Raw genomic sequence first — 25,130 nt, 5'->3', positions numbered from 1 at the left:
CGCGTGCTCCGGCTTCCTCCCACAATCCAAAGATGTGCAGGTCAGGTGAATCGGCCATGTTAAGTTGCCCGTAGTGGTAGGCACATTAGTTAGGGAAATGGGTCTGGGTAAGCTATTCTTCGGAGGGTCGGTGTGGACCTGTTGTGCCGAAGGGCCTGTTTCCATATTGTAGGGAATCTAATCTAAATAAGCCTGAGGGTGCGAAGAGCCATTTGATCTCCGGAGAGGAATTAAAGATTTATTCAAATGTGATTTACATCAATATTTAAAAAGTCTCTATGTCCTTGGACTGCCATGTACAGCACTTAACATAGCACTGTGCTCATCCAACAGTATTTTAATGCATCTTGGAATCCACACCACTGATTACATCTTGACGTTAACCCCTCATTCCTGATGAAGAGCTTCTGTTTGAAACTTCGACTCTCCTGCTCCTTAGATGCTGCCTGACCAGCTGTGCTTTCCCAGCACCACACTTTTTGACACTAACCATTCATTGCCTCAACACTTCAAAATTAACTTCCCAAACAATCTTCTTTGCCAAGTACAAATCTGGCTACTAGAGTTTCCACTTAGAAACTGACCTTGACTCCAAAGGTGACTTTCACTGTTCAAGAATCCCACCTGAACTGATTTTAACAGGACTTTACCTTGACTGGCTTTTGGTTTGCAACATCTGGGACCAACAAAGGCATCAGGGCCAGCTAACAGAGATGCCAACTGAGTAGACAGAAACACTCCCAGAGAGGCGGGGGGCGCGCTTGCAATTTTTACTCTGCCCTGCGGGAAGAAATTAGGCATGCAGGCTCATTGGATCACTCATGGAATTCCACTGCTGACGTCCCACCCGCAAATCCTCAGGCTTCAGTTTTACCTTGTCATTCACAGATTTGAAATGTTTGGGACTGATGGATCCTTAGTAGCACAAATGAGAAGTTGTCTAAAAGACAAGAGACAGAGTGTGTTGAGAGATGGGCATTTCTCAGACTGGAGATGAGTTGAAAGTGATATTCCCCAGACAAAGTTGTTGGGAACCCTGCCTTTTCTGATTTATATAAACAATTTGGGCATGAGTATTGAGGAAAAAATATCAAAAATTTGCAGATGGTATTAAGCTAGGGCGAATAGTGAATTGTGAGGGTGATGCTGACAAGTTGGTTATGGGGTAGACACCTGACAGCTGAATTTCAATGCTGAGAAATGTCAGGTGATGCATTTTGGTAGAAAAAACACAGAGCGACAGTACAGGCTCAATAGCTCAAATTTGAGGGGGCTATAGGAGCACAGGATCCTTGGACTTCAAATGCATAATTGCCTGAAGGTGCCCAGGCAAGTTGAAAAGTTGTTGAGAAGGCTTATAGGATTATTGGGTTTACAAATATAGGAAAATAATATCAAAGCAAGGAAATGATGCTACATCTCTACAAATCCATTGGTCAGATCATATTTGGAGTACTGTGTTCAATTCTGGACACCTTAATTAAGGAAGGTTGTTAAAGCCCTGGACAATGTTACTGGAATCATACCAGGAATGAGGGATTTCAGATACAAAGAACTATTAGAAAAATGTGGTATTTCTCCTTGGAACAAAGATGATGAAGAGGTGATTTTACTGAGGTGTTCAAAACTATGAACAATTTTGACAGGGTAACGAAGCATATTCTGTTTCCACTTGGTATTTCGGTAACTAGGGATCAAAACTTCAAAACTGTCAGCAAGGCAGCCTAGACCGAGATGAAGAGACCCTTCTTTGCTCAGACAGTTGTTCAAATTTGGAATGCGCTGCCTGGGGGATGTGGTGAAGACAGATTCCATAAAAGTTTCCAAAATAGAACTGGATACACCTTCAAAAGACTTTGAGGGCTCTGGAGATCGGGCTGGAGATTGCGACTAGCTGGGCATCTCTTTCAGGAGCTGGCACAGACATGATGGGCCAACCAGCCTCCTTCTGTGCTGTAAAATTCTATGATCTATACTGTTATGAACAGGGCAAAACACCACACGGCAGAATACAGTGGAATCATCAACATTAGATTCCAAGAAAGTCATAAATTCTTGACTGCAATTAAACTGTGGCCCCTGAAGGAGAAGTGCATTATTCCTGCCAGGATAACACAATGGGAAGCGATTTTGAGGTCAGAACATCTATACATTAAGGATTTTTTTTTACTTTTAGTTTTCTATTATCTTCATCAGATCATGAAGTGTGCACTTGATCTGTGATGACCCCAAGGATAGTTGATGTATCCCTTGTTCCTCATCCATCCCATGACCTGTACTTGAGCACAAAAGACTCTTCCTTTGGTTCCTGCCAGCTGATGTGATATCTCTGTCTGCCCTATCACTTTGGTTTTGGGTGAGAAACTGGCTGGAAGCACACATGCACCACAGCATTAAATCAGGGTTAACTGGTATCATGCTAACGTCTCGAGTTTCCTGGAACAACTTGGTGGCCTTGCCTGCTCACTACGAAGTGAAGTCACTTGGTTTCTTTAAAGGCTGGGAACTGGGAGAGAAGAAAGAAATCAACAACCATTGGTGGATGCAGGTCCAGTTACAACGTTTAAAAGACATTTGGATAAGTTCATGAACAGAAATAGTTCATAAAGGCTTGGAAGGACATGGGCCAAGTGCAGGCAAGTGAGACTAGTTTAGTTTGGGAACATGGTCAGCGTGGACTGGTTGGACTGAAGGGTGTGTTCCCATGCTGTATGACTCTAAGGCAAATTCAAACTTGGCACCTGTTCTCTGGAGCAACAGACATGTGTGCCTCCACATTCGTTTAACAATTTCCCACCAATTATTTACGAAGTCTATTTTTAGTCAGCACAATGCTGCAGCACAACCACTATAGGACTTTGTTCAGATGTGACACATTTTAATAATAAATAAGTGGAAAGAAACTTTGCATGATTTATACAGCATTTGTTTGATTTCCAATTATATTCTTCCTGTGGAAATCTAATGCAGATGAATGAATTATTGCTACAAGGCAATAAAAACTGTGTTACTACATCCATTTGTAACTGGAAACTTCTTAACTTTTAATTTTAAGTGTGCATTACACAAGATAAAGCGTTGATGCTGTTGCATGCCTGAATGAAATTAATTAACACAAGTATACTCTGTCACTGAATAGTTGACAATTGGATTGAGTTGATTAATTAGGAAAAATGTTTCTTTTTTCCACTTTTGTTGTTCTCTGAGCAACCCAGACAGAATTGAGGACAAAAGTGTCTCAACAACAGGGGTATGTTCGCAGTTATAGTAATTAGATTAGGCTGGATAGCAATATTTTACATTGTAAGGATAAGTGTACAACTTTACACTTTCAGCGAAAAGGACAACATGGTCTGAGACAACATGGAATGGAGATACAGCTAAATAGCATTGCTTGTCTGGGTGTGCACAGTCAGAAGTTACACGACACCAAGTTATTGTCCAACAGGTTTATTTGAAATCACAAGCTTTCGGGGCGCTGTTCCTTCATCAGGTGAAGACTATCACATCAGTGCTCCGAAAGCTTGCGATTTCAAATACACCTGTTGGACAATAACCTAAAGTCATGCAACTTCTGACTTTGTCCATTTGTAAACTTCAATGGAATCTGCCTTGACCAGTCTCTAATGGAGCACATTCCATAGCCTAACCATTCATTGCATAAAAGGTTTGCCTCTGTCATCATTGTTTCATCAGGTGAAGACTATCACATCAGTGCTCCGAAAGCTTGCGATTTCAAATACACCTGGCACTTTCACATCATGTTGGAGTGTGAATATAAAGATAAGCTCAACAATGACAGTCAGCCAGTTTAACTTAAGTAATGAGGAAGCTTTTAGAAATTATAGTTCAAAGTGAATTTATGTTTTTGTTCAGAGTAGTTTGTGTGTGAAATGAATTTCTAGAGGAAGTGGTGAACGTAGCTACTGTTACAATGTTTGAAAGACATTTAGATAAGTGCATGAATCTGAAATATTTGGAGGGATATGGGCCAAGTGCAGGTAGGTGGGACTAGTTTAATTTGGGATTATGGTCAACGTGGACTGGTTAGACTGAAGGGTCTGTCTTCATCCAACTCATCCCCACATATAAAGACGGATGTAAAGGCTCAAGAGAAGGGGTACAGAAAAACATTCAGAAGAATGGTTTCAGGAATGAGAAACTGTAGTGACACAGATGGATAGGGAATGTTTGGACTGATTTCCTTGGAAAAGGAACAATTGAGAGGAGGTTTGAGAGAGGTATTCAAAATCACGAGGAGTCCAGACAGAGTAGATAAGAAAGATTGAGAACTAGAGGGCACAGATTTTTGGGAGCTGACAAAGAAACAATGATGACAGAGGCAAACCTTTTATGCAATGAATGGTTAGGCTATGGAATGTGCTCCGTTAGAGACTGGTCAAGGCAGATTCCATTGAAGTTTACAAATGAGACTGAGATCATTAAGTGGAAATTTCCAGTCTTTGGGACTAAGTGTGGGATGAGTGTGTTCGGTGGAAACTGACATGTCACCTCCACTGCTGAGATAACTCATCCACTGTGTGCCAATCAGCTCTTTAAGAATTGAAAGGCAAGTGTGAGTGAGCTTCTTGGCAAGTCACAGATTCTGGTACTAGTGCCCTGGGTCACCAGAACCTGCAGCCAATCAGACACCAGTATTGTCTGGGTCTTAAAGACCATTGGTCTTCTTAGGGATGTAATGGCAAGAAGCTAAATACTTTTTGTCTTGTCATGGCTTGTGGGGTCACAGGGAGATGAGAATTGGAGACTGGGAAAAAGACGCAATTTTCAAAGGATGCAGGCAGACCCTGACTATTCCGGCAAGAAATCAGTCAACTTTCTGACGGACTGGGAAGACAAGTAACCTGGGATGCGATGGATTGAGGCCCTTAAGTGACCATTAATTTACCACTCAAGGGCCTTAATTCTTGGCCAGTTAAGAAGGAAAGCCAGGGAGGAGATTGCAGAGCCTTTGGCTTCGATCTTTATGTCATCATTGTTGACTGGAGTTGTGCCAGAAAACTGGAGGATAGCAAATGTTGTTCCCTTGTTTAAGAAGACAAGTCGGGACAACCATGGTAATTATAGGCCAGTGAGCTTACTTCGGTTGTGGGTAAGGTGTTAGAAAAGGCAATAAGAGATAGGATTTATAATCATCTGGAAAGGAATAATTTGATTAGGGATAGTCAACACTGTTTCGTGAAGGGTAGGTCGTGCCCCACTATATTGCGTTCTTCGAGAAGGTGACAAAACAGGTGGATGAAGGTAAAGCAGTTGATGTGGTGCATATGGACTTCAGTAAGGCATTTGATAAGGTTCTACACAGTAGGCTATTGCACACAGTTTTGGAATTGAAGGTAATTTACCAGTTTGGATCAAAAATTGGCTAGCTGAAAGAAGACAGAGGGTGGTGGTTGATGGGAAATGTTCATCCTGGAGCTCAGTTACCAGTGGTGTATCCAAGGATCCGCTTTGGGACCACTGCTGTTTGTCATTTTTATAAATGATCTGGATTGGGCGTAGAAGGATGGGTTAGTAAATTTGCGGATGATACGAAGGTAGGCAGAGTTGTGGATAGTGCCGAAGGATGTTGTGGGTTACAGAAGGACATAGATAAGATGCAGAGCTGGGCTGAGAAGTGGCAAATGGAGTTTAATGCGGAAAAGTGTGAGGTAGTTCACTTCGGAAGAAGTAACAGGAATGCAGAGTACTGGGCTAATGGTAAATTCTTGGAAGTGCAGATGAACAGAGAGATCTCAGTGTCCTAGTGCATCAATGCCTGAAAGTTGCCACCTAGACTGATAGGGTTGTTAAGAAGGCATATGGTATATTGGCATTTATTGATAGGGGGATTGGGTTTTGGAGCCATGAGGTCATCCTTCAGCTGTACAAGACACTGGTAAGGCCGCACCTGGAGTACTCCGTGCAGTTCTGGTCACCGCATTATAGGAAGGATGTGAAAGCTTTGGAAAGGGTTCAGAGGAAATTTACTAGGATGTTGCCTGGTATGGAGGGAAGGTCTTAAGAGGAAATGCTGAGGGAACTGAGGTTGTTTTCATTGGAGAGAAGAAAGTTGAAAGATAACTTAATTGAGACATATAAGATGATAGAGGGTTAGATAAGGTGGACAGTGAGACCCTTTTTCCTTGGATGGTGAAGGCTAACACAAGGGGACATAGCTTTAAACTGAGGGCTGATAGATTTAGGATGGATATTAGGGGTAGTTCTTCACTCAGAGTTGTAGGGGCATGGAACGCCCTGCCTGCAACAGTAGTACACTAGCTGACATTAAGGCCATTTAAATGGGCATTGGACATACTTATGGATAATAATGGAATGGTGTAGATTCGATGGGGATCAGATTATTTTCACAGGTCGGTGCAGCATCAAGGGCCGAAGGGCCTGTACTGCGCTGTAACGTTCTATGTTCTAAGGCTACCCATGGAGCTTCCTGCCTGACAGTAACTGGTGGAGTGGCATGAAGGGGTAAGAGCAAAAGTCTACCCAACAGAAAACATGCAAAGCTAAGGGAGAAAGGTAGTGCAGTGGCACACAATGCACTGCTCCTGTAAAAGCTCAGCACACAAACTCCAGAGGCCATACAGCCTGTTTCTACACTAAACACAAGCTGCAGAATTTAAAATTTAAACTGCCATCTTTTCCTATTTTAAAATTACAGGTGTAAATGCAAATAATCACCATACTTACATTTAAATTGTGGCCCTTTTTAAAAAACTTTAACATCGCTTCACTTCAATTAGGAACCACTGGAGAGGGTACAGATTGAGGATCTGCTCCAAAAGACTGGTGTGTGACCCTTACAATTAATGCGTTACATGTCAGATGTTATCCCAAGGTTACCCTGACCTGTATGCTGCATGGACATGACTACATATAAGGTGTGGAATATAATACCTTCCCTCAAGGCGGTTGGGAGCTGTGTGGAAAGATGAGCATTTATTTGGTAAGGGAGAGGATACTAGGTGGGAACCCTGCAACTTTCCTGTTGCGTCCTTTGAGGCAGGAGTCCTTCCTTCTGAAAGTGCCCAACTGCATTTCCCAAGGTCAGAGAGCATTCCAAGGGTAGGTCGAGTTCCCAGTGGAAAAACAACAAATCTGGTGTTTCCTCCCTACACCTTCCCATGTTCGCCTTTTCAACCTTAAAATCCGTATAATTAACTTCTGATCCAAAATAACCATCAACACCAGCCTGCGTCCATCCCTCCCCTCACCCACCAACCAAAAGCCTGCTCTAGGTCAGCATTCACTTTGTTCCGATTATGCCTCTGCACAATGTTTGTGAACATTCCATATGTTGAAGGTGCTCTGCGAATGTTGTTGCTGCTGCTTTTGTAAGAACCTTTAATAAGTGCTGTTTTGGACCTGTGTTTCACGAATGTGAATTGATACATATCTTAAGTTCCCTTCTTTAAGCTATTATAAGACATTGATTCATTAGTAAGTTACTGTTCTTTATATCAGTTATAAAAGTATAAAATCTTTTCTATCAGTTAATGTCATTTCCTGGGCAAAATGCCATTATTTCATGAACTGATTTTTTTGTTTCTTCCGATTTGCAGCTTTTCATCCAAAACAGTTTTCACTTTGAAACATTCTCAGGCCTGCACTGTTTTGCTATTAACTGCACCATGGGTCCTTTGGGGTTTCCTGTGCATTTCTATAATAAGCAACAGAACAATGTGAGGTTTTGGGATCAAGGGCAAGGCTAGGTTGTTTTCTGAGTCATCAAGACTTCCAATCCTGCATTATACTTCAGGGCAATTTAATGCTTAGGCTGCATACTCACATGTGCTAATGCCTCCCCAGTCAATCCTCTGGGTATTGTACAGGGTGGCACTTTCAGGACAAGAATCCCGAATAGCGTGGAATAGAGAGCAGGACAGGAGTTAGAGGACAGACGAAATAAAAGGAATGCCCTGAGGATGAGTGAGAAAAATGTTAAGGAGAGGTAATGCTAGAACAGTGGGAAGGGGAAAGGAGTGGGAGGGACTGGGCAAGATAGGAAAAGAGACAAGAGAAGGTGAGCGGTGAGAGAGAGCAAAAGAAAATACAGAGGCAACTAAAACTTTAAGGAGGGGAGGAGAGCCAGTAAGAGAAGGAAAGGGGGGCGAAAGAGAATGAGGAGACCTGGAGAGATGGGAGAGCAGAAGGCAGAAAAGGGGGAGAAGGAAGGAAGGAGGAAAGGACTGGATTAAAAAGAGAAAAGGGAAGGGCCATGTTCAGGAAGAATTAGAGGCCAGGACGGTTAGAGGGAGGGACTTGGATGCAGAGGGAGAAAAGTGGAAGAAAGTAAGTGGACAGGGTTCAATCTGTATTCTGGCTGAAGTAGACTGGGCCCCGTCTCCTCACCCTGCCCTGTCAACCTCAAATAACCAAGGGTGCTACTTGGAGAAGGAGGGTCCACAGATAATTTGGCTGACCATATTATGAGTTCCTGGGTGGAAAGCACTTCCTGCTGAAAACCTTCTTTGCCTCCTGTCCCTTGTCTCTCCTGCTGCTGCTCAGCTTGTCCTCAATGCTTCCTCCAAATCCTCCCTCGGTCAAAGGGCAACAATGAACAGGGTGACAATAACCAACCTCTCCCCTTCTTCCAATCCCTCCTGTAAAGTGTCCAAGGAGGAGAAAGAGTAGCACAGAACTCATTGCTTTCCAGGTGAAGTCAATCTTGTGTCTTGACAAAATACCTCCAACCTTGTGTCTGAAAAGCTCTCTCCTGACACACCGTAATGAGTCAATTTCCAGTATGAAGGGCACAGTTAAAGCTCAGCAACATAGCTGGCTGTTATTAGAAGAGTTTGTTAAATGAAGTGTTACCCAACATAATGGTGTGTCCTTTAACTAAGTCTCTTTAATGACTAAAAACAGACATCACAAGTGACAAACAATCCCTCAATGATTGTTCAGGCAGTTGCTCCTAATGCAAACCTCAACCTCCTAATTAATGTAGCATCTTGCACAGGCCAAAACATTGTGGCTTATAATCCCATTTAAAACAAAAGGAACTAAAGTCTTCAGCAAAACTCAACCCCTTCATGCCCATATTAACATGTTTAAACTATAGGCTGTTGCACTTATAAAGATGATACAAATCCCTATTTATAGGGATTAAGTTTCTCTCTAATTCGTAACTCTCCTGATCGGAATTTTTAAAATCAAATTTTGGTCATGGTACTAACAATATTAACATATGGCAGCCAAAGTAACCAAAGGAACCAACAAAACATTGTGTATCATCACACTGAGTGATGCTGCTTAACAAACTTGCCAACTACTACAGAACTGACTGCTTCAGTCTACTTGGATGTTTTCCCAGCTATTGGCTTCACAAACCGGATCTCCTGGCTTCTTGTGAGTGAGCAGTTACAAAAGGCGAAGCTAAACAATAATATCATGCATTTATTTAACACCTTCAACATGACAAGTAGTTTAACAAGTTTGAGGGAGCAGGAGGTTGATCCATGAATAATAGGAAGATGGAAAAGCATGGGAAAGAAGAAAACTGTGTAAGTTTAAGGCCAGTGCAGGGGGTTCTTCATAGAAAGTCTGGGCTAGTGGAATGTTCAACTGATCTCAAAATATAAGGGGCAGTGAAAGGAATTGGTTGTGGGTAGCTGAGACTGAATATGTCTGCCGATCCAGAGCTATAGACATGAAAATGCCTCCATGGTTGTTGGCTGACAAATACGATTACTGTGTTTGAAGCGATCCTCAGAATTTAATGAACAAAATGTCTGATGTGACCTGAAGCCAAGTACGCTACAATGTAATCACCACAAATGTATTGTGATTTTACTGAAAGGGTAATTACAAAACAGAACTGAACTTTCTTCAAGGATGTGAATTATTGTACTGACTGGGCAATAAAGAAAAAACCAAAACATTACAAAGGATTCTGCCTGTAGGAGAATTTTGGACTCAGAATTTGAGATGTATAATATTTCAAGCCATTATTAATTGAAGTGTAACATAAATCTTACATCCTCCAGAGCTCCATACTGAAAAAATTGAAGGGTTAATCTTCCACCAACTGATGGTAGCTGTTACTTTGATGGGAACAAGCAGTTACAGGGTATGTAATGTGTGATTGAATGAGTGAGTCAACATCTCTGAGTCTTCTGTCCAACTTTCAGCAGGAAACTGGAAAAACCTCCGTCAAAATTCCATATGTTTATTTTGAAGACCGAGTTGTCTGGGACTTCCATGAATAGTATTACCTGACAGTGCCTTTTGTGTTTCGAAGGACTGAAGCTGCAAAGCTCTGGGTCACACCAACTAGACTGATGCCATCAACCTCCACAATTAGATCATTCACTTGGATTCTGAAAAGAAGAGGAGGAAAATCAACATTTATTGGATATAAATAACTTCATTCTGTCTTTGCAGCAGCTATTTTGAAGACAGCGATTAAGTCTGCAAAATGTCACAGTCAAGCAGCAAACAACAATCTTGAAGTTTTTTTTAGTTCAAATCACAACATGAATAGAAAGTGGCATTGCAAGATGATTAATTATTACAGAATACCCTGCACTCAATTCCTACTTTGAAAAAAAATGGTTCTCATGGATTGGATGGAGCTCAGATTATATTTTTGTTAACTTCATAATCAACATGTTTGAATAAAATGTTCATTTGCAATGAGAATTTAGATCATGGTACAAAGAGTTTATTCGGAACAGGATCTGATTAATTTGCTTCAAAATGCATGACATTCAAAAGGTGATGACTTTACACGGAAGTAGTTTTATGACAGAATAGGGCTTGATAAAAATTAAAGAACAGAGATCTTATCTTCAAATTCTAACAGTGATATATTATTATGACAACTTTACTACAAGTAAAGTGAAAGGGAGGGGGCAATCCTTTATTTCATATTATTCAAATAAACTAGGGAGCACTACGCATTTTCTATTAGGCAACTCACTTGACAGATTCACTACTGGATCTGACATACGCATAATACAGTATGACCCCAAATCACGCTGCAGCAATGATTATATTTGAAGGAGTAATGGAGGGCTAACTAAGGAATCTGGGAGGGGAATGTCATGAGGGGCATGGTTAAGGTAAACAGACTAGATCTTTTCCCTACGTTGGGGAGGGGGTCGGGAGTCCAGAACTAGAGGGGTTTAATGTGATGGGGCAAAAATTTAAAAGGGATATAAGGAGCAACGTTTTCATATACAGGGTGGTGCGTGTGTGGAATGAGCTGTCAGAGGGAGTGGTGGAAACTGATACCCATTCAGATGCCTTTTAAATATTGTAATTGTATGTGAATAGGAAGGGTTTAGGGGGATATGGGCAAAGTGCTGGCAAATGGGACGACATTAGTTTAGGATATCTGGTAGGCATGGATGATTTGAGCTGAAGGGTCTGTTTCCGTGCTGTACAACTCTATTACTCTAATTCCAACACCAGTCTCAGGGTTATCCGTGAGCAAGGAATTCTAGTTGGCAATGTCAATCCACATGGTTTTGATTAATTAAAGCTCAGTGACTAATCTTAAGTGTTAAAACAGTTACTTAATGGCACGCTATATCTTTCTGTCTAAAGGCAGCATGTAAACTGTGAGAGAAACCCTGAACTGACCCTTGCATTACACTGAGTTAGGGTAGTGAATACGAAGTCAGAAAATCAGTACATTTTTTGAATAGACTCATTCATACTTATTATGATGTGGAGGTGCTGGTGCTGGACTGGGGTGTACAAAATTAAATAAGACACAACACCAGGTTATAGTTTAAAAGGTTTATTTGGAAGCACTAACTTTCTGAGCACTGCTCCTTCATCAGGTGGCTGAGGAAGGAGAAACACTCCGAAGGTTAGTACTTCCAAATAAACCTGTTATACTTTTCATGACCTAAGTTGGTCATGTGTTAAACTGACTCCTTTACTTCAAGGTAAACTGGAATGTTTTACAGAGGGGTGGATGACTTTTGACAAAATCTTGCCAGAAATAAGCCCGTATGACCTGATGGAGATAGAGGTGCATCTCAAGGTGCAAGTTTTAACACCCAGACACAAAAGAAGGCAGTTGCTTTTGCTGAGTACAGATGCACAGATTCTCAGAGTCAGCCATGGTTAAAACTCCCCTCTCCGTGGATGGTCTCACCTCTGGAGTTCTGCATACTGGGCATTCTTAGTCAAACTTCATTATCCAGTTCAAAAGCTCAAAATAGTGCGATGATAATTTTGAGGGATTAAGGGTTCCAAAAAGCAGAGACGTGAATTATGCAGAGTTCCTGAGAGGTTCTTCCTCTCAGCTGCAGTTACTCGCGGAAGGTAGAATACTCACACCTTCACTGACTGTTTGCAAACTCCTGGAGGGTCTGCAAACTCCAGGGTCATTACTATAAACAATAGCATTGATTCCATACATTGCTGGAACATTTGACTGAAACCTCAGCAGAACACCTCGATACTGAAAGTGTTAACTTCTGCTTTTATGCACAAGTGCTCCTTGACACATGAATATATCTTATTTATTATTTATTACAGTGTTAATTATGCATCTGTAACACTGAGCCAAATTTAAAGGGTGTGAATATTCTTGTCTGACTTCAGGCATGACCCTGATCACAATGTAACTTAATCAATTGAGAGCCTAACTTTTACAATTCCACATCACTGTTTAATGGCAACTTTGACTTTCGGAAAATACATTAGAATTTTATTAGCACTTTAGTACACCTATAAATAGAGTTAAAGAGAATGAGGGTAAATACTGATTCTCAGGAGGGTTTCAGAACAAAAATTATGTGTTAAAATACTTACTTATTTGAACAAAGAGATGAAAGCCATTGGATGTGAAAAATATGAAGTGACCTGTTCCAATAACTCATGAGCAGCACTCACTGAGGGACTTTAAGAAGTAGGTCGCATGCTGGGCATTGCTTATTCGACAGAATCTCATAGCTGCAAATCGGGGCTTGAATGATTCATCTTATCATAAATACTGATTATAGCTTGAGTAAAAATTCAAACCAAGTTCAGAACTCCTCTGATCAGAAACATTTAACAATAGTGTGCGCGTGACAGTCCCTCAAAGCAGGCATGGCAAGAACGTGTGTGGAGATTTTTAACATGGTGAGGTACTGAGTTGGATTATCAGCTATAATCATATTGAATGGTGGAGCAAGCCCAAGGGGCCAAATGGCCTACTCCAGCTCCTATTTTCCACGTATCAATGTGGCTGATCACTCTTACTGCTTATAAGCATATCAGAAGGCTTTACAGACTGATAAACAAGCTGTTGGGTTGCACTTCAACACATATCCCATGGTCATCAAGATGAGATTTTATCCTGGACTTTCTAGTCCAGAGGCAGGGATGTGACCACTGCATCACAAGACCTCAACCTCTTAGTCAACAGTTCATTCTCTCGAGAAAACACTGACCTTGACTAAGATTACAAAAGCAGAGGAGCCAGCATTAACACATTTTTCTTGGCCGTTTTATTTCTCAGAGATAAGTTACATTTAGAATCATGTGGATGCAGCCTGTTCTAATCTGCAAGATCTGAGTGAGGTAATTTTCATGTATGGGGCACCATGGGGCCAGGATGTTCATTGTGCCTCTCCTATGAGCTTGCGCTCCAGAGGAGTTTGATTTTATAATCGGTTTGAATGTAATTTGGAATGGGAAGCTTCTGGTCTATTTGTGCTATTTAGGAGCAGGTTATTTGAGTGGTGGAAAATTGTGTAGATATGTCACTTCTTAAAGGGGTTGGGGGGGTGACATTCTTCTTGTTGGCATGTGGAAACTCAATTCTGGATCAATGAATACAATATTGATGGGTCATAACTTTTGGATAAAGAAGGCAAAACACAGTGGCACAGTGGTTAGCACTGCTGCCTCACAGCGCCAGAGACCCGGGTTCAATTCCTGCCTCAAGCGACTGACTGTGTGGAGTTTGCACATACTCCCCGTGTCTATGTGGGTTTCCTCCGGGTGCTCCGGTTTTCTCCCACAGTCCAAAAATGTGCAGGTTAGGTGAATTGATCATGCTAAATTGCACGGGGAAGGGGTAAATGTAGGGGAATAGGTCTGGGTGGGTTGCACTTCGGCGGGTCAGTGTGGACTTATTGGGTTGAAGGGCCTGTTTCCACACTGTAAGTAAGTAAGTAAAAGTAATCTAATACCAAATCAAGGAGTGCAGTTTATGATTAGCATTGGCTGCCTTTGGTCAATACAATCAGTTTAAGATGGAAATCTGGAAGAGACTTCAGGTTTCTCGAATAACAAATAATTCATTCACTATTTGCAAATATCTTCAGTCACTGCCGTGCCCTCACTTACAGCTGCACAATAAACTGCTACTAATATTTTTGCAAACTAACTTTCATTTCCCTATTTACCAAACTCACAAATGTTGAGAAAGGAAATTGAATTATCAGTTCCAACAGAGCAGTACTGAGGAAGTAAGGTGAATGCATCCTTCCATGCTGGATAAGACTCTAAAAGTCCAGGAATGCATGTGAAGGGCACAAATATTAACATTGCGAAGAAATTGAATCTATCAAACTACTGTGCAAAACCAGTTATCTAGCAGAACGACAACGCTGTATGTTTGGGTATGTCAAATACAATGGTGTATATTGTTATGTTTCTCTGCTTTGACTTCTAAAACAGAACATAGCATTGCCCTCAGCTACCTATGGCTATTTCACATTGCACTTCAGTAAAAAGCTGATTGCAGAGGAAAGCAGCCCTGAAATAAAAGGCATTTTTAAAAATGGGGTAGAAGTTCATCAGTGATGTTGTTCACACATAAAACAATGTTCATCTTTGATTGGAATTTAAACCAACTGGACAAAACAAAATGATCAAAGAACGCAGTTGAATAGTTAGAAAATGAAATACTAAATAATGATCATCTTTGTTTCAGTAGGCAAGAAACATCCAGCTTTTCTGTCAGGAATTTATTTATAGCCAGCTGCTGCTTTTTTCAACAGTTCCCTTCAATAACCACAACCTGAGACACAATACATGTGTTTCTAGCTGCATGGAAGATCCTTTTAGCTGTGACATAGACAAATGCCTTCATGGAGCTGTCTTAAAAGTGCAAATGCTGGACTACATTAAGATCCACCAACAACTCATTTTCACACCCCGTTGCTTCTCCAGTTCAAAACCACTAAATTATTCAAAACGCAGCCTGTCTTTCACACATGTTTTCCATTATAACTGTACTGAAAATTTTATCTAATCATTACATCTTAAGAAAGGATATAACTTCCCATACAAAAAAAAGCTCAATGATTCACCCAGATTGGCAGCCATAATTTGATCTTTAAGATTTAGTGAAAAGACAGTAAAATACGTTTCAAAGCCGAGATAACTCAAACAAAATTGCAAGCTGGTTTTGGAAAACTACAACTGAAATATAATTTTGGTATGAAAATGGTGACTGCTGCTAAAGCTGATAGTGCTGAGCTACTGCACTGAAGAATACTGCTTTCCATTCAGATATGAACAGTGAGTATTTTCAGTCCTTCATGGAATGTATTCCATATTATTGCAGCAAAATAACAAAAGGATTATGGGCGACTGGTTACATCAATGATTTCTGACATGCTCCATAAGAGGATAACCTACCTTGCAACTTCTCTTTGCACAGAATTCATGCCATTTGTAAACCCAGTCACTCTAACCACAAGCAAAGTGTTGTGACATCAGCAAAGGGTGCAGCAATATCATGGAAGTTTGACACATAAATTATTGCATAATCAGGCTCATGCAAGGCTAGCAATCCCTGGAGCGTCGGAGGCTGAGGGGTGACCTTATAGAAGTTCATAAAATCATCAGGGACATGGATAGGATAAATAGACAAAGTCTTTTCCCTGGGTTGGGGGAGTTCAGAACTAGAGGGCAAAGGCTTAGGGTGAGAGGGGAAAGATATAAAAGAGACCTAAGAGGCAATTTTTTCACTCAGAGGGTGGTACGTGTATGGAATGAGCTGCCAGACGAAATGGTGGAGGCTAGTACAGTTGCAACATTTAAAAGGCATTTGGATGGGTATATGAATAGGAAGGGTTTGGAGGGATATGGGCCAGGTGCTGGTAGGTGGGATTAGATTGGGTTGAAATATCTGGCCAGCATGGACGAGTTGGACCGAAGGGTCTGTTTCCATGCTGTACATCTCTATGACTCTATGACTGTAATTCATGTTTCTTGCATGAAACTAGAATAGAATAACCTTTATTGTATTTTAATAAGCAAATAATTATGATTTCAATCCAAGTACAGTACAAATCTGAGTCTCACCAACTGAACTTTCACTTGAATAGCAGTTTTTAATCTTGAGGCATTTCTGGCTTTATCCTCTAGCCTTCACTAATTATTTGGTAAATATTTAGCATTTCCAATGCTGCATACAAATTCCATTGCAAGCTGACAATATCTGATGATGAAATGTGTCATATTTAGGGCCAAACTTGGTCGTTACCAAAACTGATAGCCAAACATTAGCATCTCTTGCTTTACTTTTGCACAGATATGATATTATTTAGGTACATAGTGTTCTTGAATATTATAAATAACTTTAATTCTCGTTAAAACATAACAAGCCGTACCTGCCATCCCTGTGAGCGGCTCCCCCTTCAGTTACTGTCTTCACAAATATTCCAAGCTTTTCCAAGCCCATATCAGCTCCAGCTCCCATACCAATGATACTGATACCCAGGCCATCACCATCTATAGTCAGAAAGAAAGGTTAATCTCAGTTTTGGAAAGAATTTACATACATAGCATTTTCAGCAGAATGAAATATCCCAAGCTTCATTAAGTAGAGAGAAGCATAAGGAACGTATACTAAGCAGAAGTTATGAGGAGATTTTAGGACGATGACTGATGGCATTGTCAAGTACATCAGATTTTATGGGATATTTGAAGGTGGAGAAACATCTGGCAGGGTGGAAAGCAGAGGAAACTAATTCCAAAACAATGGAAATATTATTGAAGTGTAATGCTGTGATGGATGAAATGCGTGGAGGTGGGGAATGGGTGCACTGTAGAGCCAGATTAGGGAAATGAAAGGTGACTGCATGTGTGGAGTTTGCACATTCTCCTCATGTCTGTGTGGGTTTCTGCAGGGTACTGCAGTTTGCTCCCATAAACCAAACATGTGCAGGTTAGGTGGATTGGCCATGCTACATTGCCTATAGTCACCAGGAATGTGTAGGCTAAGTGAATTGACCATTGCAAATGCAGGGCTACAAGGAAAGGGAAGGGGAAGTGTGCCTGGGTGGGATGCTCTTGATGGGCCAAATGGCCTGCTTCCACACTGTAGGCATTCTATGAGAAACTAAGGAATAACACTGAAGTTAGCTGACACAGTCCTTCTAGTCTGTGTGGCGTCCTCCCTTACTGTAACTATTCTATGATTCAATGAGTAAGATGAAATGAATTCACAAAGTTTTATAGGCAAGATTTTGCTGTAGGATAGGTCATTAGTATAGGTGAACAAATACAGTAGAAAAAAGATTATACGATGCATGGAATAGAACTTGGATGAGATAGAGTTTATGTCAAATGGAGCTTGGATATTGGAAAAGCTGAGCTTAGAGGTGATGAAAGCATGAGTGAATGCTTCGGAAGCAACGGGTGGAGGGTAGGGGGTTAATGTTCAAGCACAGTTGAGCTCTGTTACATGTAAAAGACAGAGACATTGACAACAAATCTAGTGTGAGATTTGAAGATTTGTTCAGGGTCAAGCAAGATGCTGATATTGCATTCTGTATTGGCCCATACTGACAGATACCAATAAAAGGCTGCAATTCATTGACAAATTAGGAATAAACTGCAATGACAGAAGAGAAACTGCCGGAAAAGTGCATTTGCTGTGTGGGAGCACTATGGGGTAACAGCATGGAAAACAGTCACTAGAGATGACAAGCAGAAAAGTACAGGGTGGTTAACAGTTCGTGTTGTACCATAGACTAACATCAATTCTCCATTAAACTTCTCATCAGTGTCTCTCAATTTGCATAGGTTTTGTCAAATATTACATAAAAATAAAAAAAAGAACAAATGACTTTAAAATGAGAAGCAAATTGCATCTCTAAGCTCGGTTGCCTTTATGCTCTATCCTCTAAACCCTTTGCATCTAAAAAAAATACATTTTGTCTCATTTCTCTGTGTGACACATAATATAACATACACATATATGAAATACATATAAATTTCTCTAATCTTTGGAATTTTCTGTGAAAAATATTAGATCACACTAATACCATTTAAACATTTTGTGAATAGATATTACAAAAAATTACTTAATGTTGAAACAGATTACTGTTTATGAATTTCCACAACTATTTTTGCAATTTTACCAGTGTTATTAAATGTTGGTGGAAACAGTACAATATGTCATCTGCTGACCAGCAGTATTATGCTAGTAACTTTACGTGTCCATCTAGTCCCTGATATATTAATCATTTTCACAGCCTGAGAACAAGACACTAGAATTAGAATGAAAGTTCTGCAGATGTTGGAAATCAGAAATAAAAACAGGAAGTGTTGGAGAAACACAACATGTCTTGCAGTATCTCTACAAAACGTGAGAGTGCTTTGCAACATTATAACCTGCCTTAAAACTTTGTATCTTCAAAACAAGTAGATATGAAATAACTTACCCTTTTCAAGTTCCACAGGAAAGAGATCCAGCCTTTCCACACGTTTTTCTAGTTCATACTCTGCTGATGCTGCCATGGGATCCACATCATCGTTTCGTCTGTCATAGTCCTCATTGGAATAAGTAGTGAATACCTGGCAGAACAACAATGATATCTTTTAATAATAAAACAATTGATGAAAAGTACGTCCATATGATTAGCTTGAAACTGAGTTTGTCAAATAACTGATATTCGAATAATCAAAAGGCAACAGAAATTATACTCGCATTGATGGTTGGGTATTCAAAGGGCTTAACTCTCTCACAGATAAAGCTTTTCCCTTCACACCTTAAACATATCTTCACGCTTCAGTACCTCATACATCGAGTTAAGTATACTCAGGCCTACTTGCAAAATGTGCCGCAAGTATTTTCTGAAAGAAAATGTTCACGGTCCTCAGTTTGTTTAAAGAGCCTAAGAGAATGGTCTGTCTTTCAGTGTCCTTTCTAACAACCTGATATCCGCTTAGAAATAAAACTAGATTTAAGTAAAGTGGAAGCAAGGTTGGGTAGGCTTCAATGCACATACGTAGCAGCCCCCACTCAATAAACAGAAGTTAGGGAAGAGTGTTATGATTCATTTTGTGAAATGAAAATCTGACTCCCAGTTTTACATGAAATCATTTTTAGAAATGTATTGAAAAATGTACTACTCTTAAAAAAAAATTGCAAAACACATTTGCAATTACACAATACCTTTTACAAGACACGGCAAAGGACTCGACAGCCAATGAAGCAAAGCCAATGCAGCAAATGTAATAAACCTTATAGCCACTTTGCTCATAGTAAGATTCCACAAACCAGCAAAATGATTATGTCCAAAAGTGACCAATAATAACCTGCCTTGGATTTGCTAATTGAGGGATAAATATTGGTTATAGCAACAGGGCTCCCTTCCCTCACTTCTTCAACATAATACCACTGGATTTTTATATCTACCAAGAGGCCAGCAGATCATTGGTTTAACATTTTTAAAAAACCTCTGGCAGTGAAGCATTCCCTTAGCCATGTAAAGATTGCAAAGCCTGGATAACATGTGTAAGTCTCTGTTAGGCTTGAATTAGCAAACTCCTGGCTCAGAAGTGAGAATGGCACAAACGATCCAAGACAAAAAAGGCTAACAGCCATGATTTGATTGCCAACTGAAATTGATCTTCAGTCCAGTCCTTGTCCACCTTTCATGGCATTAATCAGAAATTATTAATTAAAAGAAACAAATTTTCAAACCCTTGCTTCATAAATTTATTTAAGTAGTAATTGCATTTCTAAACATATAATTTGCATTGAATAATACCCAGAAAAGATTAAATGGAGACAATGGATACCTAAAGTAAATGACAGGCATGGTGTAAAAAAAGCACTGATACAATTTCTAATTATGCAGAGTTATTGTCGCTATCTCTGATCCAGGATACCTGGCTTCAAGTCCCACCTGCTCCAGAAGAGTGTGATAATATCTCCGAATAGGTAGATTAGAGAAAATGAAAAGGCACTAACACATTTTTAAAGACAAATGATCCAACAAAAAGAGTGAGTACATAGGCACACAAATAGGTGGAAATATCAGATCGTATTCATTTATGGTAAATGCTTACTGCGGATGGAATGTTAAAATCACATTATTGCAAAATTATCAGAGGTTATGAAAATTCTCACAAAAGGCAAATTTCTTGATTTCGAGAAACAGCATAACTTAAGGTTTTTGACTCCATTGTTGAGTCATAATTGGGAGAAATAACATATCCAACAATGTCACATAGTTTACATAAACCAGGCTTATGTATTTACTTCAGTGTGATACAACATCTTATGAGCATTATTGATGAGTTTTGTTCCATCATGATAACATGTGGAATGTAAACTTAAGGTCAAAGGAAAAGAAGGTTGTGCTCATACTCTGAGGTGCAGAGAGGTGAAAGGAAATGCAAAGGGAACAGAAACACCATCATAAACCAATCAAGCTGATGCGGTCTCTTCTGCCACTGAAGATTCTCTATAACTTCATTTAGCATTCCATACTGCCTCAGAAACTTTCAGGAGTAGCTGTGAAATTCGCATTTGTATTACATTGAGATCTGATCAGTCAACAGATGCAGTTGGAGGAATATGTATGTGAACTAATTATTAAGATTTCACTTCAGTGCATTATTGCCGCCTGTATGGTTTTCCATAAAACCAGTAAAGTGTTAGAAATTGCTGTTGGCCTCCTGGTTAATTAATCTAACTAGTGGCAAAATGCAGCCACCACTTCTTTCATGTAATGTCCAATTGGCCACTTAAACTGATTGGGGTTATTTGCACCTTGCTATTTTACTTAGTATTTGCATAAATTTGTTTCAAGTTTTTACATGCATAGATGGTTTTCTTTTGTGTCACTGTTGTTGCAGAGTACTTACGATGAGAAGGTTACCATGGTTACATCCACGAGTCTATCTATGAAAAATTGCTGGTCGCAGTTTACGGAGCCTCCTTTAATTTGAACTCCTGATGTTCATGATGTTCATGATGGGGGAAAATTAGGATGAAATTCGAACTGGCTGAAAACTGGGAGAGGGAACAGAGCTCCTTTCAGGATGGAATGTTTATGTCTGTAACAAATGTTCCACTGTGTTGTATATTGGAATATGGAAGAGACAGCTAAAATACTGAGATCACTCATACACCAGTAGATGCACATAACACATTGCATTCCAAAAATTCAAGATTTTTAGCACAGACATTTGCAATTCTAACGCCAACACTATTGCTAAGACTTAGTCAGACGTAATATACAACGGAGTACAGGTCGCTCTGCTTTAAAGCGCATTTCGTTAGCGCAATTGACAAGTCGGACACTGTTTTTAAAGTGCGAACTTTTAAAACGTATGTTGGCTGTAACATGATTACATCGCCAACACTTTAAGCATGATTTTTCTACAATATGGGATTGCGCAAGAACACAACCATTGCATTATAGAAGAACTACCCGTATATTAAGAGCTATGTTGATTTCTGAAAAAACATTAATACAATCTAATTCTTCATAACCTTAATGTATTTGTGTTGAACTATCTCTAAATTCCACTCTGGGATTAGAGATCTGATGCAGGAGGTCAGGATTACAGGGTTCCTAATCACTGGGTGGTGCCCAGATAGACACACTGAATTGACGAGGTCACCTTGGCCTTCACCTACTGACGTTGTCATTAGGCTTTGCCCGGCTTGCAAAACAGGGCTGAACACAGTTAATGTGTAAAAGCAGAATGGCAGAGGGCCACAGTCTTTTTATATTCCAAGTACCCACTCATCTCTTTGGAGTGGATAGATTGATTGCCCACTGTAACATCCCAAAAAAGCCAAAACTAGACAGCTTCAGCAAGTGTGGGTTGGGAAACTGAGCTACATCTGACTTTAATAAACCTGATTTGACTGAAAGCCTCCAGTTTTCATTTGGGTTGAATTCCCTCTTTAATCTGTCTTTGTGGAATCTTAGTACTACACCAGCGACCTCTGGCATGATGTATCAGGTTTTCAGTACATGTTCCTAATAAGTTATATGCACCTCAAATATCTGGCATAAAATAATCTTGGCATTAATGGCTCCACCACTCAGACATCAACATAAAATAATTATTTCCAAAACACTAGTAATATTATTCTAGCTGATGGTACTACTGGACAGATCCCAGCATAGACCCGATATTTAACTTTTGTAGATGGTTCATGAGGTGTTTAGTCATCGAAACACATTGACATGAGGCTGCAAATGTTCTTCAACAATAGAATATAAGTTTATTATGACAAAGAAAAAGAAAAGGCATCTACATGACAGAAAGAGCTTAATGCAAACAGCAGAGTTTCTACCTGTTCTCAACACTATCCTTTCATTGATAATCAATTTCATAGAAATTTCACTCCTATCTTAATTTTTTAAGTTTTAACTCAACCGACTCTTTCCAATTTCTTTTCCTTTAATCATTGAGATAGTTGTATGATTCCTTGCTGATGTGAATGACATGAATCTTTCACAAATCTACACTTTTTCCTTTCCTATAGGGAGAGTTTCTTCCCTCCCACTGCTAGAAATAACAAATACTAGATTGCTTTTTCATACACTATGAAGAATTATGAAGAATTAGATTGTAACACAAGCTTCAGCTATTGAAACAACAATTCAATTTCAAACTGGTATTCAGCAAGTGAACATGGTTCAGAGATTTTTGTACTGTCCTTCTGTGACATCAAACCCTAATGCGCCTATATCCGTGATGCAAGAAAGTTCTGGATTTTCAATTTCCATTTTGACTGTGGACACTGCAATTGCATCTTCAGCCGTTGTAGTGACACCTTCCATATACTTTGCTTTTGCTCTCTGCACACACTCCTGCTCGACAACACCTACTTTTGTTTCCATACGCACGTGTGATTCCTGAGCTAGCTTTGGATCTAGCATGAGCTCAATCTGGGTCACGACTGCAAAGAGGAACTTTCCCACAACCTGAAATATTTCTGTCCCTCTACTCCTGCATACTGTCTGGATATGATGGAATTTGCCTAAAAATGAGGCCCATTTAAATATTTGGTGACTATCATGGCAAGAGTAGCATCTGGCTTGGGAAACGAATTCCCTTGCAATTTGCAGAAATGTTTTCTGCGATAATCGATGGCTATACCCGCATTGCAGACTTCCTTCCACATCAGCTTATTGCCTTCACTCAAAATCTCAGCCTTTTATTGTCCTTCTGCAGGCAACTATTGACTGAACCAACTTCATTTAAAGCTCCCAACATTACTTCTTGTCAAATATTGATTTTTTAAAAATATATGCAAATGTTCAGGAAAACAAAATTGAAAATCCTATGGTACATTCAGTCACATAAAAGCTTGAATGTGACAACAGTTAAAAAAATGCAATCCAACTTGTGAAGACTAAAGGAGTGTTGATGCTGGATTACTCATTATATTTGGGAAATTATACACATACTCCATTTTACATTTCAATGTATTAATTACTTTTTTAATTGATGAAGGAGTGTAGTTTATTTTAAGACCGGAGTAGAATGTTATTTGTCTTTGCTATTTTCTGTTTAGAAAGGCGTAACTAAAGTTATTTCAGTAAAGCTTGTTTCTGGGAAGCCCGAAGGTGTAGTTTTCTCAGAGCATTTTAAAACAGGAGTTTTTCTCACACCTTGTTTCGGTTTGTCACGGACTCATTAATGGAGACGGATTGATATTCTTCATAGACACCACTTCATCATTAAATCATATGGTTAACAGCAGCAGAGAAAGTGAATTAGATGGACCTTCTTGAGCGGAATATTACCATCTTTGACAAAGTATGATTTTATTTTGAATATTATGAAGTTTTCTCTTTGGCAGGCCGAGCATGCATTCTTGTGCCATCCTAAGAATAAGAGGGTGGTTATGGTCGAGGATTTTAACTTTCCAAACATAGACTGGGATGGCCATAGTTAAGGGTTTAGATGGAAAGGAATTTATTAAGTGCGTACAAAAAAATTTTCTGATTCAGTATGTGGATGGACCTACTAAAGAAGGTGCAAAACTTGACCTACTTTTGGGAAATAAGGCAGGGCGGGTGACTGAGGTGTCAGTGGGGGAGCACTTTGGGGCCAGCGACTATAATTCTATTAGTTTTAAAATAGTGATGGAAAAGGAAAGACCAGATCTAAAAGTTGAAGTTCTAAATCGGAGGAAGGTCAATTTTGACGGTATTAGGCAAGAACTTTCACAACCTGATTGGGCACAGATGTTTGCAGGTAAAGGGACAGCTGGAAAATAGGAAGCCTTAAGAGGTGAGATAACGAGAGTCCAGATAAAGTATATTTCTGTCAGAGTGAAAGGTAAGGCTGGGAGGTATAGGGAATGCTGGATGACTAAAGAAATTGAGGGCTTGGTTAAGAAAAAGGAGGAAGCATATGTCAGGTATAGACAGGATAGATCGAATTAATCCTGAGAAGAGTATAAAGGCAGTAGGAGTACACTTAAGAGAGAAATCAGGAGGACAAAAAGGGGACATGAGATAGCTTTGGCAAATAGAATTAAAGGAGAATGCAAAGGATTTTTACATATACATTAAGGACAAAAGGGTAACTAGGGAGAGAATAGGGCCCCTCAAAGATCAGCAAGGCAGCCTGTGTGTTGAGCCACAGGAGATGGGGCAGATACTAAATGAGTATTTTGTTTCAGTATTTACTGTGGAAAAGGACATGGAAGATATAGACTATAGATGGTGACATCTTGAAAAATGTCCATATTACAGAAGAGGTAGCGCTAGATGTCTTGAAACGCATAAAAGTGGTTAAATCCCCAGGGCCTGATCAGGTGTACCCAAGAACTCTGTGGGAAGCTAGAGAAGTGATTGCTGGGCCTCTTGCTGAGATATTTGTATCATCGATAGTCACAGGTGAGGTGCCAGAAAACTGGACGTTGGCTAACGTCGTGC

The 25,130-nt window shown here is 39.9% G+C and overlaps 1 protein-coding gene across 2 annotated transcripts in view; it reads right to left on the bottom strand.

Annotated features, from left to right (window-relative positions):
- The window catches only part of LOC122539931 (neurabin-2-like), a 219,993-nt gene that overhangs the window by 57,716 nt on the left and 137,147 nt on the right, over positions 1-25,130 (bottom strand). For both annotated transcript variants that reach the window (XM_043675131.1, XM_043675130.1), the window contains exons 3-5: positions 18,651-18,783; positions 16,593-16,713; positions 10,236-10,340 (exon numbers count right to left, since the gene is read on the bottom strand). In XM_043675131.1, coding sequence (XP_043531066.1) covers positions 10,236-10,340; positions 16,593-16,713; positions 18,651-18,783 — 359 coding nt within the window. The remainder of the gene's footprint in view (positions 1-10,235; positions 10,341-16,592; positions 16,714-18,650; positions 18,784-25,130) is intronic.

The sequence above is a fragment of the Chiloscyllium plagiosum genome, chromosome 33 (genome assembly GCF_004010195.1).
Source record: "Chiloscyllium plagiosum isolate BGI_BamShark_2017 chromosome 33, ASM401019v2, whole genome shotgun sequence".
NCBI lineage: Eukaryota > Metazoa > Chordata > Chondrichthyes > Orectolobiformes > Hemiscylliidae > Chiloscyllium > Chiloscyllium plagiosum.
The sequence above is the reverse complement of the archived record's forward strand: the minus strand, read 5'-3'. Positions and strand labels throughout refer to the sequence as shown.